The sequence below is a fragment of the Peromyscus eremicus genome, chromosome 6, assembly GCF_949786415.1.
Source record: "Peromyscus eremicus chromosome 6, PerEre_H2_v1, whole genome shotgun sequence".
Lineage (NCBI taxonomy): Eukaryota > Metazoa > Chordata > Mammalia > Rodentia > Cricetidae > Peromyscus > Peromyscus eremicus.
Genome location: NC_081421.1, coordinates 116,935,418 through 116,950,312, shown reverse-complemented (window position 1 = coordinate 116,950,312; position 14,895 = coordinate 116,935,418). Strand labels below are relative to the sequence as shown.

Sequence of the window (14,895 nt, the reverse complement as noted above, 5' to 3'; positions counted from 1 at the left end):
GTGTCTGCTGTTTGGACTCAGTTACCTGCACACAGACTTGGATCTGTAACAGTCATCCAATCTCCCATAGCAATTTCCAGAGCCAGGGTACCTGAGGAGGTGGTTCAGTGCTGAAACACAGACAACAGCTTCTGCCACTCTACGTGAGCATCTCCTTAGAAAGAAAGGGACAGAGGCATCTAATTTAAAAGATGGAAGCAAAAAATAGTTTGCATGTTCCTCAAATATATGCATGTTCCTTGCATATAAGTGTTTTGCCTGAATGTATGTATGTGCACCATGTGCATGCCTGGTGCTCATACAGGTCAGAAGAGGGCATCAGGTCCTCTGGAACTGGAGCTACAAATGGTTGTGAGCCGCCATGTGGTTGCTGGGAACTGAACCCATGTCCCCTGCAACAGCAAGCAAGTGCTCTTAACCACTGAGCCATCTCTGCAGTTCATTTACATGTCCTTTACAACAGAAAGGTTCTACAATATTTGTTCCTATATACACAGAGAAAATATTAGGTGCACAGTGTGCTGGTTCGTTTTAACTGTCAACTGACACAGCCTAGAATCACCTGGGGAGGGAATCTCAAAGAGGAATTACCTAGATCAGGTTGTCTATGAGCATGCCTGTGGGGGCATTTTCATTATTAGCAGAGGCAGAAAGACCCACCCTGAATGTGGGCAGCACCATCTTGTGGGCTGGGTCCCAAACTGTGTAAGAGTGAAGCTGAACCAAAACAGCAAGTAAGCAGAATCTACATGTTTACTCCTCACTGCTCTAACAACGGATATAGTGTGCCCAGCTGTCTCAGGCTCCTACCTCTGTGACTCACCACATGATAGACCATAACCTGGAAATATAAATCAGATAGACCCTTTCTCCCTTATGTTGGTTGATCAGGATGTTAATTACATCAACAAAAATGAAACTAGAACACAGAGACACTGTGTGGTGGTGGTGGTGGTGGTGGTGGTGGTGTGTGTAGGGTTTCCCAAGATACATGGTACCTGATATAACTCTAAGGTGCAGCACTCTAATAGGGAATATTTCTGCATCATATCCAAGAACAACTCTTATTTATGTAGATGAGAAGATGAAACCTTCTTGGCCATTATCCCCATGTTGTGTTTGTCCTAATAATATTAGCCCATCTTTTACATTCTAAGCCCAGTCTGGCACAGAGTAGGGAAGAAACATTCCTATGTGTGGCCCTTTAGGCAACATCATCTCACACTCCAGGAGCAAAGCTGGCAAGATGGATCTGGAAAGGCCACTCCCAAGTTTATCCCAAGAAGATAATGTACATAAAGATTCATCTACAGAGTGTTCTTTATAATACAGACAATCAAATAGAAACATGTTCCACGGAAAACTGGCTCATGCAAGAGAACACTGTACAGAGTTAAAACAAAACTGTAGAATTGAAAGTGGGTAAGAAATACCAGTCTAGAAATACAATGAGTAAAATAGACTAAATGAAGATGTAACTTTTGTTTACTATTCATGCTTCCACATTTTAACAGATGAGACATATTTCTACCACAAGAAAAACAATTCAAATGAAATTATAACTGACAACTAGCACCAGATTTCCAGAAGGCAGAAGGTGAGGAGTGTGGGCAAATGGGAAGACATGTGTGACACTTTGGACAGCTGCTTCTCAGCCACAAGAAACTGCAGTCAAGAGGCGGTAGGCCCTAGGCTGAAGAGTCTTTCAAGTTTTTTTAATTTTTAGGCTCTTTCAGTTTTTGGAATTCTGCACTTTTATATGAAATCTTCCAATTTTTAAATGTTAAAAGCTAATTAAAGGAAACATTATGTGGTTTATCTCGTGGGAAGAGGAAGTGAATAAGGTATAGTTTAGCCTTCTGAGGTTCTAGAAACATCTTGATCTGAGGCTCAATTATGTGGGTACACAGACAATTCACTAAGTTGTATGTGTACAGCCTATGTTCTTGACTATAAGATATAACAACGTCTAACAAGTCAAATCAAGTTTATCATAGCATATCACAGTTTATCATACCATGTCATAGTATACCATGGGATATAGACCCATGATCATTAACACAATCTAAGGATGGACCAAAGTACATACCATGAGACCTGGGAGAAGTTACTCTACCAGCTGTTTTCAAGAAAGAAAAACAATGTACATCAGAAAACCAAGAGGTTAGTTCACACAAAACGCTGTACTATAGCTCAATCTAAGATTTCATTTTTATGATTTTAAAATAGGACAAGGCTAATTTCAAAGAAAAAAAAAACAGTAACAGCAGCATCTCCACGTAGCACAAGCCTCACACTACCACAAATCACCGCAATGAGGAAGCACTGAAAGCAAGCCTGGGCTCTGCCATGAAAGCTGGGATGACAGATTCACGACAACACAGCAAGCAGCTGTCCGAGACTGCAACAACCCATGGCAGAACACACCGTATCAGGCTTGGCTACATTCGCAGTATTACTAACACTCCAAAAGAGGGAAAAAGTTAACAAGAGCAATTCGGGTCAAGTAATCTGGCATTCTCTAACTTCTTTCTCACTGTGTGCACGCATCACTAGCTTGGAGAGTCGTACAGACTCCAAGATCGGTCAGGTCCACGTGCACATTTTATGACTGAGATGTCAAGAACTGAAATGACATTCAAAGTCTATTTCATTCATCTAAAATTTAGAGGGAATAAAATCTACAAAATAACCCATGAGAATATCAGCAGTCTCACGCTGGGGAGTAGTTCAGTCAAAGAGCATTTGCCTAGAATGGGAGGCCCTGGGTTTCATCCCCAGAACTGTTTAAAACAAAAATCTTTCTCTTTTTCACACCAGAGAGACACCATTTTATTCACTATTTCCAGGTAGCATGTACACAGCCATCTAATGAACTCACCTGTGGGAGGTATTTTCAACACGTATTCTGAAAAATGGTCTCCATAAGAGAAAATTATAGTAACTTCAGAAAACAGCAATAACTTCAGTAAAAAGGTTACATTCCCACTTTTGAGGTAGTTGGTTCTGGGCACCAATGTTGTGCCCTTCATACATAAACACAGCAAGGGCTGTCTAGCCTTCTGGGAGAAGTAATTACACTAAGGATCTAGTAGCAATTTCTAGGGTAGAATCCAGACAGGAAACCAGAAAGCAGAGAGACATTTGCACTAACGTTATTCTGTCTTTGTAGCCCAGTCTCGGTGTAGCGCAGGGCTTAGCACATCTCTACACAGGGACCTGAGGATGCGTACTGGCTTCTGCACCTCCTCTGTGGCGTCTTCAGCCATCCCATAAGGAATGCTTCTTTAGAAAGAAAGACTTTCCAGACTCATCATTCTTTATGCCAGATTCAGTTTATGCTTACTCTTTCTGTGTCAAATGCTGGAAACTGGGAGCAGAGACATCAACAGGATGCCTAGAGCTACACTTGTTTTCAAAACTCTGGGCTCCCTTCATTCCAGCACCACCTTTCAACAGAAAACCAAGAGGTTAGTTCATACAAACGCTGTACTGTAGCTCAATCTAAGTGAAGATTTCATTTTTATGAAAATAGGACAAGATGCTTGGGAACCATCTACAACTGCTGAAAAGTCAGAAAGATGTGCACCTCATGTCTTTAAAAGATGGAGTACTTCTTATCTACTTGAAGTAACTTCACGTAGAGCACACCATTCCTACAGAACTTAGATCAAATCCAGGCAAGCCTGTGAATTGTCTCTGCATGTCAAAACTAGGACATTTCACACAAACATTTTGAGTTCTGATTAATTATACCCATCCTTTCCACCAGAGAAGTTTGTTATCCTTTCTAAAGACTCATGTTCTTAACACATCAACAACCTGTAGAGCTTTAGTGTAGACAGTCTCTAAGAGTTCCCTAGCCCTAGTCTTGCTGGGATAGCCTTGGGTCATTCTGCTCCTAGGTAAGGGCTAGATCTAGTACGCGGCTTCTAACAGTATAGGTAACATGATACGATTTCACTTTGAAAATGAGGTTATGAATGTGTGTAGTGGTATTTGCTCCACACATGACCTTGGGCTATAGGGCCCAAATGAGGCAGTGCTTCTTCTTGTTGTATGTGACCTCTTAAAAGGAAGGGGAGAGGGGTCATGAGGTCCCTTCTCCCTGCTTCCTAGTGTGATCAAACTGCCAGGTGGATTTGCTCCCAGTCAGATCAGAGGACAACTTTAGCTGTCTACTGAGTACTGTATTTGTGAGTCTATTTCCTCAATTTATATCCTAATACATTCCCTAATCCTCTTTAAGTAGACTCCCATGGATTTCTTGCGTTGTCTGGTGCCCAACATGGGGCACAAGATATAGATAGAAGTTTTCCTGTCCTGCCCGGCCCTACAGTCCGGACAAATCGCTTCCACCCACAATCTTGCAGCTGCTATAAAATAATCACTCAGAGGCTTAATATTCATTACAAACTATATGGCCTATGGTTCAAGCTTCTTGCTAGCTAGCTCTTTCGTCTTAAATTAACCCATTTCTATAAATCTATATATTGCCACATGGCCGTGGCATTACCAGTCTGCTGACATCTTGTTGCTCCTTCAGTGGCAGGCTCGTGTCTCCTTGGACTCCATCCTTCTTCTCTCTGTATCTCTGCTTGGATTTCCTGTCTGGCTGTAAGCTTCCTTGCCATAGGGCAAAACAGCTTTATTTATTATCCAATGGGAGCCACACATATTCACAGCATACAGAAAGACATCCCACAGCACTTCCCCTTTTCATTGGCTCCATGTGAGTTTTTTCTTCACTATCTGTCAGGTTATTTCTGGACCAAGCAAGCCACCCTGCTGTGAGTATCCCTGAGAGCCAATGTGACAAGGAACTGACATCTGTGCCCAAAAGGACACGAGGCCACCAAGAGCCAGGAGCAAGCTGGAAGTGGATTTTGCCTGAGCCCTGGCTAATACCTGGATGATGGCCCCTGAAGAGAGCCTGAGCCAGAGGCATTCAGCTAAGCTGTCCCAGACTCCTGCTCTATGGAAGCTGTGAGGTAATCCATGCTTGCTGTGTTAAGCTGGTAAACTTTGGAATAATTTGTTAACAGATAATGTAAGTTTTTTTTAAAAGATACATTTCCGAGCCCTCTCTAAAACTAATTTAAATACATCCTGATGAAATGGAACTAAAAATGATACCAAGAACTACAAATGCAAATGACTAGATTTATGATGATTAGGATCTACTAGTCTATTTAATCTTTCTGTATATTACGTTGGATGGTTCCCTACTAGTTTATGGGCTTCTGGAGAGGTAGGAAATGTCCCGTCTTTGTAGCCAAGGCCCTGACATGCAGCAGGACTCCACATATCTCCACTCAAGGACCTGAGGCCCACACAGGTCTGCTATTCCAGCCACCAACTCTCTTCTTTGATCACTCATATTCTTACTCATTTCATCTTTTCAGCTATACTCTTAGTTAAATAACCTATAAATGATCAACAGTAATCAATGAAAACTCCAATGACCACTCATGACAAGTCAGTGTGTCCACACTGGCAAACGTATATGAAAGGAAGCGGCAATGGGAAGATGCACATACTGAGCTAATGCTTGAAGAAGTGCTATCTAATGCCACTTCTCCTGTCCTGGTCACCCTACATCTGCCCTATATCTACAAAGGGAAAAGGAATGCAGCAGAAACCTCACCTTCATGGCAAGGGCCTCTTTACAAAGTGCATTCTCTAAAATCTTCTTTCCAAGTTGACTTGCAATTCAAGCTTGAGGAGGCACAATGCCTACCTAATGAGAATTTTGCAACAAACGCCCATCAAGTGTCAGAAATAACAGCTTTCCATTACACAGGAACAGAGTAACATGGTGCCAGCTGGCCTTCTAAATACTGCACACGATTTTTAGAAAGTTCACTAACATTTCTGCTAAAATATCACCAGGTTGAGTTATCAGATAGTTGGAATACGAAAATAAAATTGTTAAAACTAAATCCTTATGGGCGGAGGTAGCGCATGCCTTTAATCCCAGCACTCGGGAGGCAGAGCCAGGTGGATCTCTGTGAGTTCGAGGCCAGCCTGGTCTACACAGTGAGTTCCAGGAAAGGCACAAAACTACACAGAGAAACCCTGTCTCGAAAAAAAAAAAAAAAAAAAAAAAAACCTAAATTCTTAAACATTAGTAATCTTCTAAATTCAGTCATAGAAGTTGAAGATTCAGTTATCAGCATGCTTTATTTATATCACTAACCTCAAAAATGAAATTTGATTATTTAAAATATAAGTAACACCTTTATAATTTCATTCTAAAGGAGACTATAGCTTTGATTCCATTACAAGCACCTCTGCTAACTACAAGTACAGAAACACTAAATTCAACCTCTTAGTTTTACAGATTTAAACTCTAAATTGTTTCACCTGTATGAAATAGTACTATAGGCATTTTCCACAGATGTGAACTCTCCAGAAGAGCTCCAGTGATATGACCAGTGAGCATGCAGTACTTATACAAGCATGAATTCTTCATGAAGAAAACAGTACCATACCAGAGCTAAAATTAAAAAAACAGCTATTATTCTTATTGATTTGCCTCCATGTTGAGTTTATGGCTATCAGGAGTTTTGCAGCTAGGAAATTCAGTGTAAACCATACTGGCCTCCTAGGCCTGGCCATAGGTCTGGGATCCTACTCGAAGTCACTTCCCACAAACCATCTCTCCAAGCTGGTCTCCTAGCCTGTATGATAAGGGCCACAATATCTATTTCTGAGGTCTGCTGCAGGAACTTAATTAGCCAACAGGTGCAGAACTACAACCAGAACACAGGACACTGGTCTAAACACTTCACATATATTTCCAAGTCCACCCCACTACATTGCTGTATGCCGTACTAACTCCTTTCCATGCATGAGATGATTAAAGCAGACAGGTTAGGTAATGCATCCAGGGTCGCAGGGCTAATGAGGAGCAGAGAGCTGCGCCAGGATTCCAGCCCTGTTCTACACAGCCACTCTCTTGGCCATCTGGCCCTGCAGTGTGTGACAGCAATCTCTTCCTCTATGAACCCTGCCAAAGACAGGATTCTAATCCTATCTCCCTGTGGGTAAAGGCTGAATAAAATAGTGTGGACATGCAAATTACGATAACAGATTTCACGTGAGGCCACAATTTTAGTGATTCATGCTACTAACCCAAAGTGGCCATCAGAAACTAGTCTCTTTCTAGCATAGGTAGCAGGGCCCTGCACACTGTAGTCACTGTCCTCACACTGCACTCTAGTGTAGTCACAGTCCTCACACTGCACTCTAGTGTAGTCACAGTCCTCACACTGCACTCTAGTGTAGTCACAGTCCTCACACTGCACTCTAGTGTAGTCACAGTCCTCACACTGTACTCTAGTGTAGTCACAGTCCTCACACTGCACTCTAGTGTAGTCACAGTCCTCACACTGCACTCTAGTGTAGTCACAGTCCTCACACTGCACTCTAGTGTAGTCACAGTCCTCACACTGCACTCTGTAGTCACAGTCCTCACACTGCACTCCGTAGTCACAGTCCTCACACTGCACTCTAGTGTAGTCACAGTCCTCACACTGCACTCTAGTGTAGTCACAGTCCTCACACTGCACTCTAGTGTAGTCACAGTCCTCACACTGCACTCTAGTGTAGTCACAGTCCTCACACTGCACTCTAGTGTAGTCACAGTCCTCACACTGCACTCTAGTGTAGTCACAGTCCTCACACTGCACTCTGTAGTCACAGTCCTCACACTGTACTCTAGTGTAGTCACAGTCCTCACACTGCACTCTGTAGTCAGTCCTCACACTGCACTCTAGTGTAGTCACAGTCCTCACACTGCACTCTGTAGTCACAGTCCTCACACTGCACTCTAGTGTAGTCACAGTCCTCACACTGCACTCTAGTGTAGTCACAGTCCTCACACTGCACTCTGTAGTCAGTCCTCACACTGCACTCTAGTGTAGTCACTGCCCTCACACTGCACTCTAGTGTAGTCACAGTCCTCACACTGCACTCTAGTGTAGTCACAGTCCTCACACTGCACTCTGTAGTCAGTCCTCACACTGCACTCTGTAGTCACAGTCCTCACACTGCACTCTAGTGTAGTCACAGTCCTCACACTGCACTCTGTAGTCAGTCCTCACACTGCACTCTAGTGTAGTCACAGTCCTCACACTGCACTCTAGTGTAGTCACTACCCTCACACTGCACTCTAGTGTAGTCACAGTCCTCACACTGCACTCTAGTGTAGTCACAGTCCTCACACTGCACTCTAGTGTAGTCACAGTCCTCACACTGCACTCTGTAGCTACAGTCCTCGCACACCCTTGATTATTGCTGCACTATGAAGACTATGCAGCACACATGTATTCCAGGAGAAAGGGTCTGTGAGAAGCATGGTGTGTCACACAGCTCAGGGTATGACCCCACTATGACTCAAGCACTCATTTTCCAATGGCATAAGGGAAAAGTGGGACCAACTCCCAAGATAGGCTGTTATACAGCCATTGAAAACCTAGTGACACACAACAGATGAATTATAAAGCACACACCACAGAAAGATCGTTCCAAGAGACAGAGTATGTAACACCTGGCTTTTAATTATATACATGTGGAAACAAATGTGATAAATCTGTATTTTACAAGACACAATGATGCAGGACTCAGTGATCATTGCCTTATAAAAAGGGGACAGAGGGGTCTACATTTAGTTATATAGAGGTTACTGTCAATGTTCCCTTTTGTATTCAATGGTGCTTTATTATTAAAATAAATAAAACAAATTGACAAAAGAATATGTGATGAGAGTTTGTCTCATGAGCCTGAGCACCTGAGTGTGGATTCCAGGAACCCATGCCAAAGCCAGGTGCAGGAAGATGGTAGGTAAAGACAGGCAAATTCATGGGTGGTCACATAAGTACCCCATAGTTAGCCATGTTACTTTATAATGCTGAGACAGGCTCAGAGAATTCCCATCATTCACTCAGGATACTTTGAGTTAAGAGTGGGCCAGGATGTGTAAGGATTTTAGAATGCTGTAGTAGTATTGCTTCCTCCAGGTTTACAGCTATAGATAAATATCTAGATGAAGTATGTAATCTCTCTCTTTAGTTCTTTCCATCAGTATGTGGCAACGTCTCAGGCCAGTAACAGACCCTGTCTCAAACAAAAGGTGGAAAGCACCCAAAGACCCATATCTGAGATTGCCCTCTGACTTTCCACACATGCATGCTAAGTATGCATTCACCCATGCCATGTGACCCACCTGCACATAAACACACATGCACAATGTGTGGTGAACCAAGGAATACAAACTAGTTAATTCTTTGTAGTTGAAGTCCTTTATAAACTTTTAAAATGCACACTGTTCATCACATTAAAAAAAATTTGAAATTTTCCAGTCTTCCTGGACATGGGGCACAATGAGCCAAGAGTTCTGGGATTCAACTGTTTTATGTCTTCCCTGTAAAGTGTAAAGCCCAGGAGCTCTAGCTACAGTTTCAGAGATCTGTGAAGCTATCCAGAGACTGGCAAGAAATTGTGTAGTGAGAATAAAGAACGCACGTGCCATCTGTTTATGTAACGCTAGCTAACGGAGCAGATGACAACTCCAGCGTCCACCACGTGCCACATGTGGCTCACTGGCTAAGTCCCTTACTCCTTAGATGGTCATAGGAAAGGAGTGAGTGGATACAGCCCTACTCTATTGATGAAAGAAACCGATACTTTATCTACAGCTACAAGCCTGGAAGGGAGAAAACAAACTAGGTAGTTTCTAGAACATCAGGACCCTGGCCCACTCTTCACTCAGCAAGCATCCTGGGGAGCGGTGCCAATTCCCTGAGCCTGTCTCTTCCCCATCCTGGGGAGCGGTGCCAATTCCCTGAGCCTGTCTCTTGCCCACAGAATAACATGGCTACTTGCTGACGATCGATCTCTTAGCTGTTGTCTCCCCTTTTTATTCTAGATCCCACATGGAGGGACAGTCTATAAAGTAGAACACTGAAGATGCTGTCTTCTGGCTGGGGACAACCAAACCCAAGGCCCAGCGCACACTGTACTCTGTTAACAGCTGGTACCCTCAGGAGTCGAGTATCTGCCAACCATGTGAATATCACAGGACTGCAATTCTTTTAGAGAAACATTTTGCAGATTTCCTCCAAACTTAATATTTCTAAGTAAGTTCTATTTTTAGCAACCTGGCACAAAAATACTTTTTAGTGCTCACTGTATTCCAGGAACTAAAACAAGAAAATTTTAAAGTACTTTTTTCTTTGTTTTTGCTTTTTATTCCATTTTTTTTCTTTTTTCAGTTTGTTTGAAACAGAGTTTCTCTATATAGCCCTGGCTATCTTGGAGCTCACTATGTAGACCAGGCTAGCCTCATACTCACAGAGACCCACCTGCCTATGTCTCCTGAGCAATGGGATTAAAGGCATGTATCACTATGCCTAGATCCAATTTTCATTATACAAGCACACATACTTTTATAAAATAAAATAAAAATATTCTCAAGAAGGACACAGCATATGAGGTAGTTTATGGTCATGATGAGCTGGACAGAGAAGGGCAGGAAATAAATATTCCAGAAGTTGGGCAGAAAGAACATATGTTCTCTCTAGTAAAAGCCTGTCTTTGGTACTAGACAAAGTATCACTTAAAACAGAGGAATAAGAGTAATGAAATTGGATTCGAGTAGATGTGTATAGAGAAGATCAGGGCAGAACCTACAGAGATGCCTGCAGAAGAATTCAATGGAGATTAAAGTCAAGGACAGACACATCCAACCTTTGAAACTGTGAAATGACATTATCATCTACAAAGTTCACCCATGAGAACTACACAATTGAGTTACAAAAAAAAAAAAAAAAGGTCAAAAAACCTCACCCAAATTTCATACTTTAAGTAAACTTAGGGTTTGTGTTGAGTCACATTTAGATTTTTGCTTCAGTTTTTTTGAGACTGGGATTACCTAGTAGCCCAGGGTGGCCTTGAACTTGGAATCCTTCTTCCTCAGCCACCAGCATGCAAGGACTTTTACATGTGCCACCAGGCCTGGCTAATTACAAACATTTATCACATAGAAAGCATTCCAAAGGCACATTATTTTTGTAGGTATTACCAGGACACACTTATGTAATCAGCACAACCCCATGGACTAGGTCACAGTATTATCATCCCTTCTCCTCGATGACAAGCAGACCAGCAGGGTAGTGATGGAACATCTGACTGGGGAGAAACTATGAACAGAGGAGAGGCATGCACAGCAGTTCAGAACTGTAATCAGACAATTCTCTTTAATTTCCATTAAGAACTTGTTATCGATTCACATCTCATCTCTGAATCACACACTGCTTCGCCTGACCTTTTTGGTCCTCCCATCCCTCAGGTTCTGCTCTGCACTGGGACTGTTGTCCACTGGTGGGCTGCATCTTCATCACCATGGGAGATCAACCACCCAGTCCTAGCAACACAAGACAATTCAACAAAGACCTCTATGCAGAATATTTGTACACTGTGTGAAGACGGGTTGCTGTGATTGGTGTAATAAAGAACCGAATGGCCAATAGTAGGCAGGAGAGGATAGGTGGAGCTTAAGGCAGAAAAAGAGGAAGTCATAGCGGGGAATCTAGGCGCATGAGAGACACCAGTGAGATGCATAATGAGTGGGACATACAGAATGGGATAGAGGTAAAAGCCACGCGGTAGTATGTAGATTAATAAAAGTACAAATTAATTTAAGTTTTAAGAGCTAGTTGAGACAAGCCTAAGCTAAATCCCAAACTTTCACAATAATAGTTTCATGTTATTGTTTGTGAACTGGTAGCCAATGAAAAAGTTTGCTACAGACCTGCTTGCAAGGAACCACCGCTGCCTTTTTAAGGTTTCTGTGGACTCCAATTAAGTGCTTGGTGAAAAGTGGCTACTTTCAGGTCACACCTGAACCATCGAAGTCTACAGCCCCATGGACTATGCAAATTATTGACTTGGGTGGACATACTCTTATGTCAGAAGCAACACAGTCCCGCAATAAAACGGTTAGATATTCCTTATTGCCCTCTGGTCAAGGTTTACAGCACTGCTCGTGACTCTTCACGAATGCAGCTCCAGCAGCCACCTGCAGTCCCTCAGTCACCTGTGCAGAATGCACCAGTTGCTTGGTGAGTGACTATCAGGACACAGCTGAAATGCCTTCTTTTCTAAAGCCCTCCCATGTCTGCATTTCCCCCTTCTCCACACATAAAACTCCCTAAGTACAAAATACTCAGGGCAACACATCTTTTTTAGCCTTAGGCCTGGCAAGGGGCAGCTGAGTGCCTGATAATAAATGTTGATTAAAAAATATATTTTTTAACATATAATAAATCCGCTCCTACACTATACAAAATACCGGACCAGCATCAAAGGTGTGAGTCTAGGTTTTTCCATTACCAAGAAGGAAGCAGATGACGTATTTCTCTACTGTCTCATAAGCCCACGATGTTAAGGTAAAGACATACCAGCTAGCCATAATCATCCAAGACTCAAACTCGACTCATACAGTTATGAACAAATGGCTATACCAACAAGCTGTTTTTATGGCTATATGTAAAGGATATAGGAGCTATTACTAAAAATTGCTTTTGAAGCTGGGCCTAGTAGCCCAGGGCTATAATCACAGCTACCCAGGAGGCTGTGTGGCCAAGCAACACAGCTTCATAAAGGAGCATTTGGCTTCATGGCTCAACGACAGAACACATGTGCATGGCCCTGGGTCTGGTTCCCTAAGGAATGGGTGTGAGCATTTAGAAGGAAGAGGTGTTTTGTTTTGTTTTTTAAATGGAATCAGCATGTTGCCTCACTTTATCTGGATCTCATAAACTCAAGCTATCCTCTTGCCTCAGTTCCTACATAGCTGAGATAAAAGGCATGAGCAGCCACACTCGGCTTACTGTTCCAATTTAAACAAGAAATGAATTCAAATCACTGTGGAAAGGTGTTTTCTAGACTCTGTCTCTCTGTCTCTCTCAATGCTAAATGAGGACACTTTCACAAAATCCGTATCCTTGACAGTTTGGGCCAGAGCTGGTTTGTCCGGTTTTAAGAGAGCCTGGGTCTATAATTTGACTGGGCTGGATCTGAGGCCTCTGGAACTAAAACAAAACAAAAACAAAAACAAAGAAGAGTTAACTTGCCTGTTCCGTATATACCTGCCTCAGCAAGTCCAGGATGTTACACACTTAAACAAGTCTCATCACAAGGCTCAGTGTGCTATGGAGAGAGCTTCACATTTCATCCTAGAATAACCGAGTCTCTGCACTCATCTTCAAGCTGCTTCACCCGGTTACTTAATCCTTGGACTTACTATCTCCACTGTACAGATGGGGAACGAGAAGGGAAGGAAGGGTGTAAAATGACTAAGCCCAAGGGGCCCCACCAGGCACCAAAAAGCCCTGGTCTGAATTCTATCCATTCCTAATCCTCCTCTCAGAGAACCATTTTGTGTGAGAACTTTCATGCTCACCAGGCAGGACCGAGTGTCAAATGGGATCACAGCTTCTCATACTTGTTTAGTTTGAATGAACACTGTAAGCTCCCTGGGCCCAGGAGCTGTCGAGGATTAAGGAGACTGGATGGGTTAAGTTTGGCTGGATCCAAGTTTACAAATCTGCCTCTCTTCTACATTTCAAGACAATATGTTTCTAATCCAGATCTTTTCAGACTTTATCCAGCCTCGTAAATGTGTCGCATCATATACAGACCTTTCCAGTTCAAGATCAAATCATGAGCTAGAAGGATTTTCTTCCAGAACCTCGAGGGCTCCATGATAGCACTGTTCTCATCTAACTCCAGGCTTGGACTCTAACCTGAATGGAGACAAGCCCCAAATCCAGGAAGCTCTCATCCCCCGGGCTTGGAAACCCTCCGCCTTCCATACAGTCTAGATTCCAGACTCTAGAAGGAAATTCCAGTTCTTACAACTGCATCAGCGTTCCCAGCAATCAGTCTGACACTCAGGACTGAACTGCGGGTGTTAATGCTAAGATTCCTCTACTGGTGCTGATGAGGAATTATTTGGCAAGTTTTATTTCCTGGGCCCAGGTGACTTGCATAACCCGGCTATCTGCACTAGGAGAAACACATGCTGACCGGGGTTCGCCGTTCACCCTACTGCACCGGGAAATCCGAGGCCAAACCCTTTCTCAAGCAAGCCTACCGGGGCGATGATGTAAGTTCTTCCCTTAAACGTGGGGCTGGACCACTAGGAAGCACCTTCCCCTGCAGCAGCCGCGGAGGACCGCTCGCTAAGTCCTGTGGCAGCCTCTGAGAAATCGCCGAGCCCGCGCGCCGAGTGGACCCCGCCCGTGCCCGCGTCACATCCCGCAAGGGCGCGGGGCCCCCACTACCTACCTCGCACCTCCCGCTGCAGGCGGCGGGCGGCAACGCTCTCCAACCGCCGCAACGGCCGCGCCGAGCACGCCGACAGCCGGCCCCGGTGCCCGAGCCCACGTCCAGCCCGCTGCCCGCCCCGCCTGCGCGTCACAATCCCGCCGCTCACCGTCACGGCACCGGGAGCGGCTCGCGCCTCCCGCAGCCCGCGGGCCCGCACCCGCGGCGGCACGCAGCGGCTCCCCGCCCGCCCCGCAGCTCCGCGCAGCCTCCAGCCGCTCCGGCCCGCCTCTCGCCGCCTCCCGCGGCGGACGCCCATCCCACCCCACCCCGCGCTGGCGCCGCCCATTGGCTCCGCCGGTTGCCAGGCGACGAACAACCGCGACCCCAATTGGTCCGGAGAGGCCCGGGCTCCGAAAACCCCCGAGCAGACGCCGAGCCGCGCTCCCCGGCGCAGCTGCGGCCGCCGCACCTGTTACGCCCGGGTTCACCCGGCCGCCGCTCCCCGCCCCCAGCTCTCCGCCGGGGCAGGGGGAGGGTCCCAGCCGGCCTCCGAGGCCC

The 14,895-nt window shown here is 44.6% G+C and overlaps 1 protein-coding gene across 7 annotated transcripts in view; it reads right to left on the bottom strand.

Moving 5' to 3' along the window:
• The window catches only part of Ssx2ip (SSX family member 2 interacting protein), a 35,133-nt gene extending 20,546 nt beyond the window's left edge, over nt 1-14,587 (bottom strand). For 2 of the 7 annotated variants that reach the window (XM_059266398.1, XM_059266404.1), the window contains exons 1-2: nt 14,356-14,476; nt 26-154 (exon numbers count right to left, since the gene is read on the bottom strand). In XM_059266398.1, coding sequence (XP_059122381.1) covers nt 26-68 — 43 coding nt within the window. In that variant the 5' untranslated portion in view covers nt 69-154; nt 14,356-14,476. Of the gene's footprint in view, nt 1-25; nt 155-3,346; nt 3,364-13,154; nt 13,318-14,161; nt 14,294-14,355; nt 14,477-14,503 lie in introns of those variants that run through there. The other 5 variants (XM_059266400.1, XM_059266399.1, XM_059266402.1 and 2 more) reach the window with 5 other exon arrangements.
• Nucleotides 14,588-14,895: the final 308 nt, after the last annotated feature.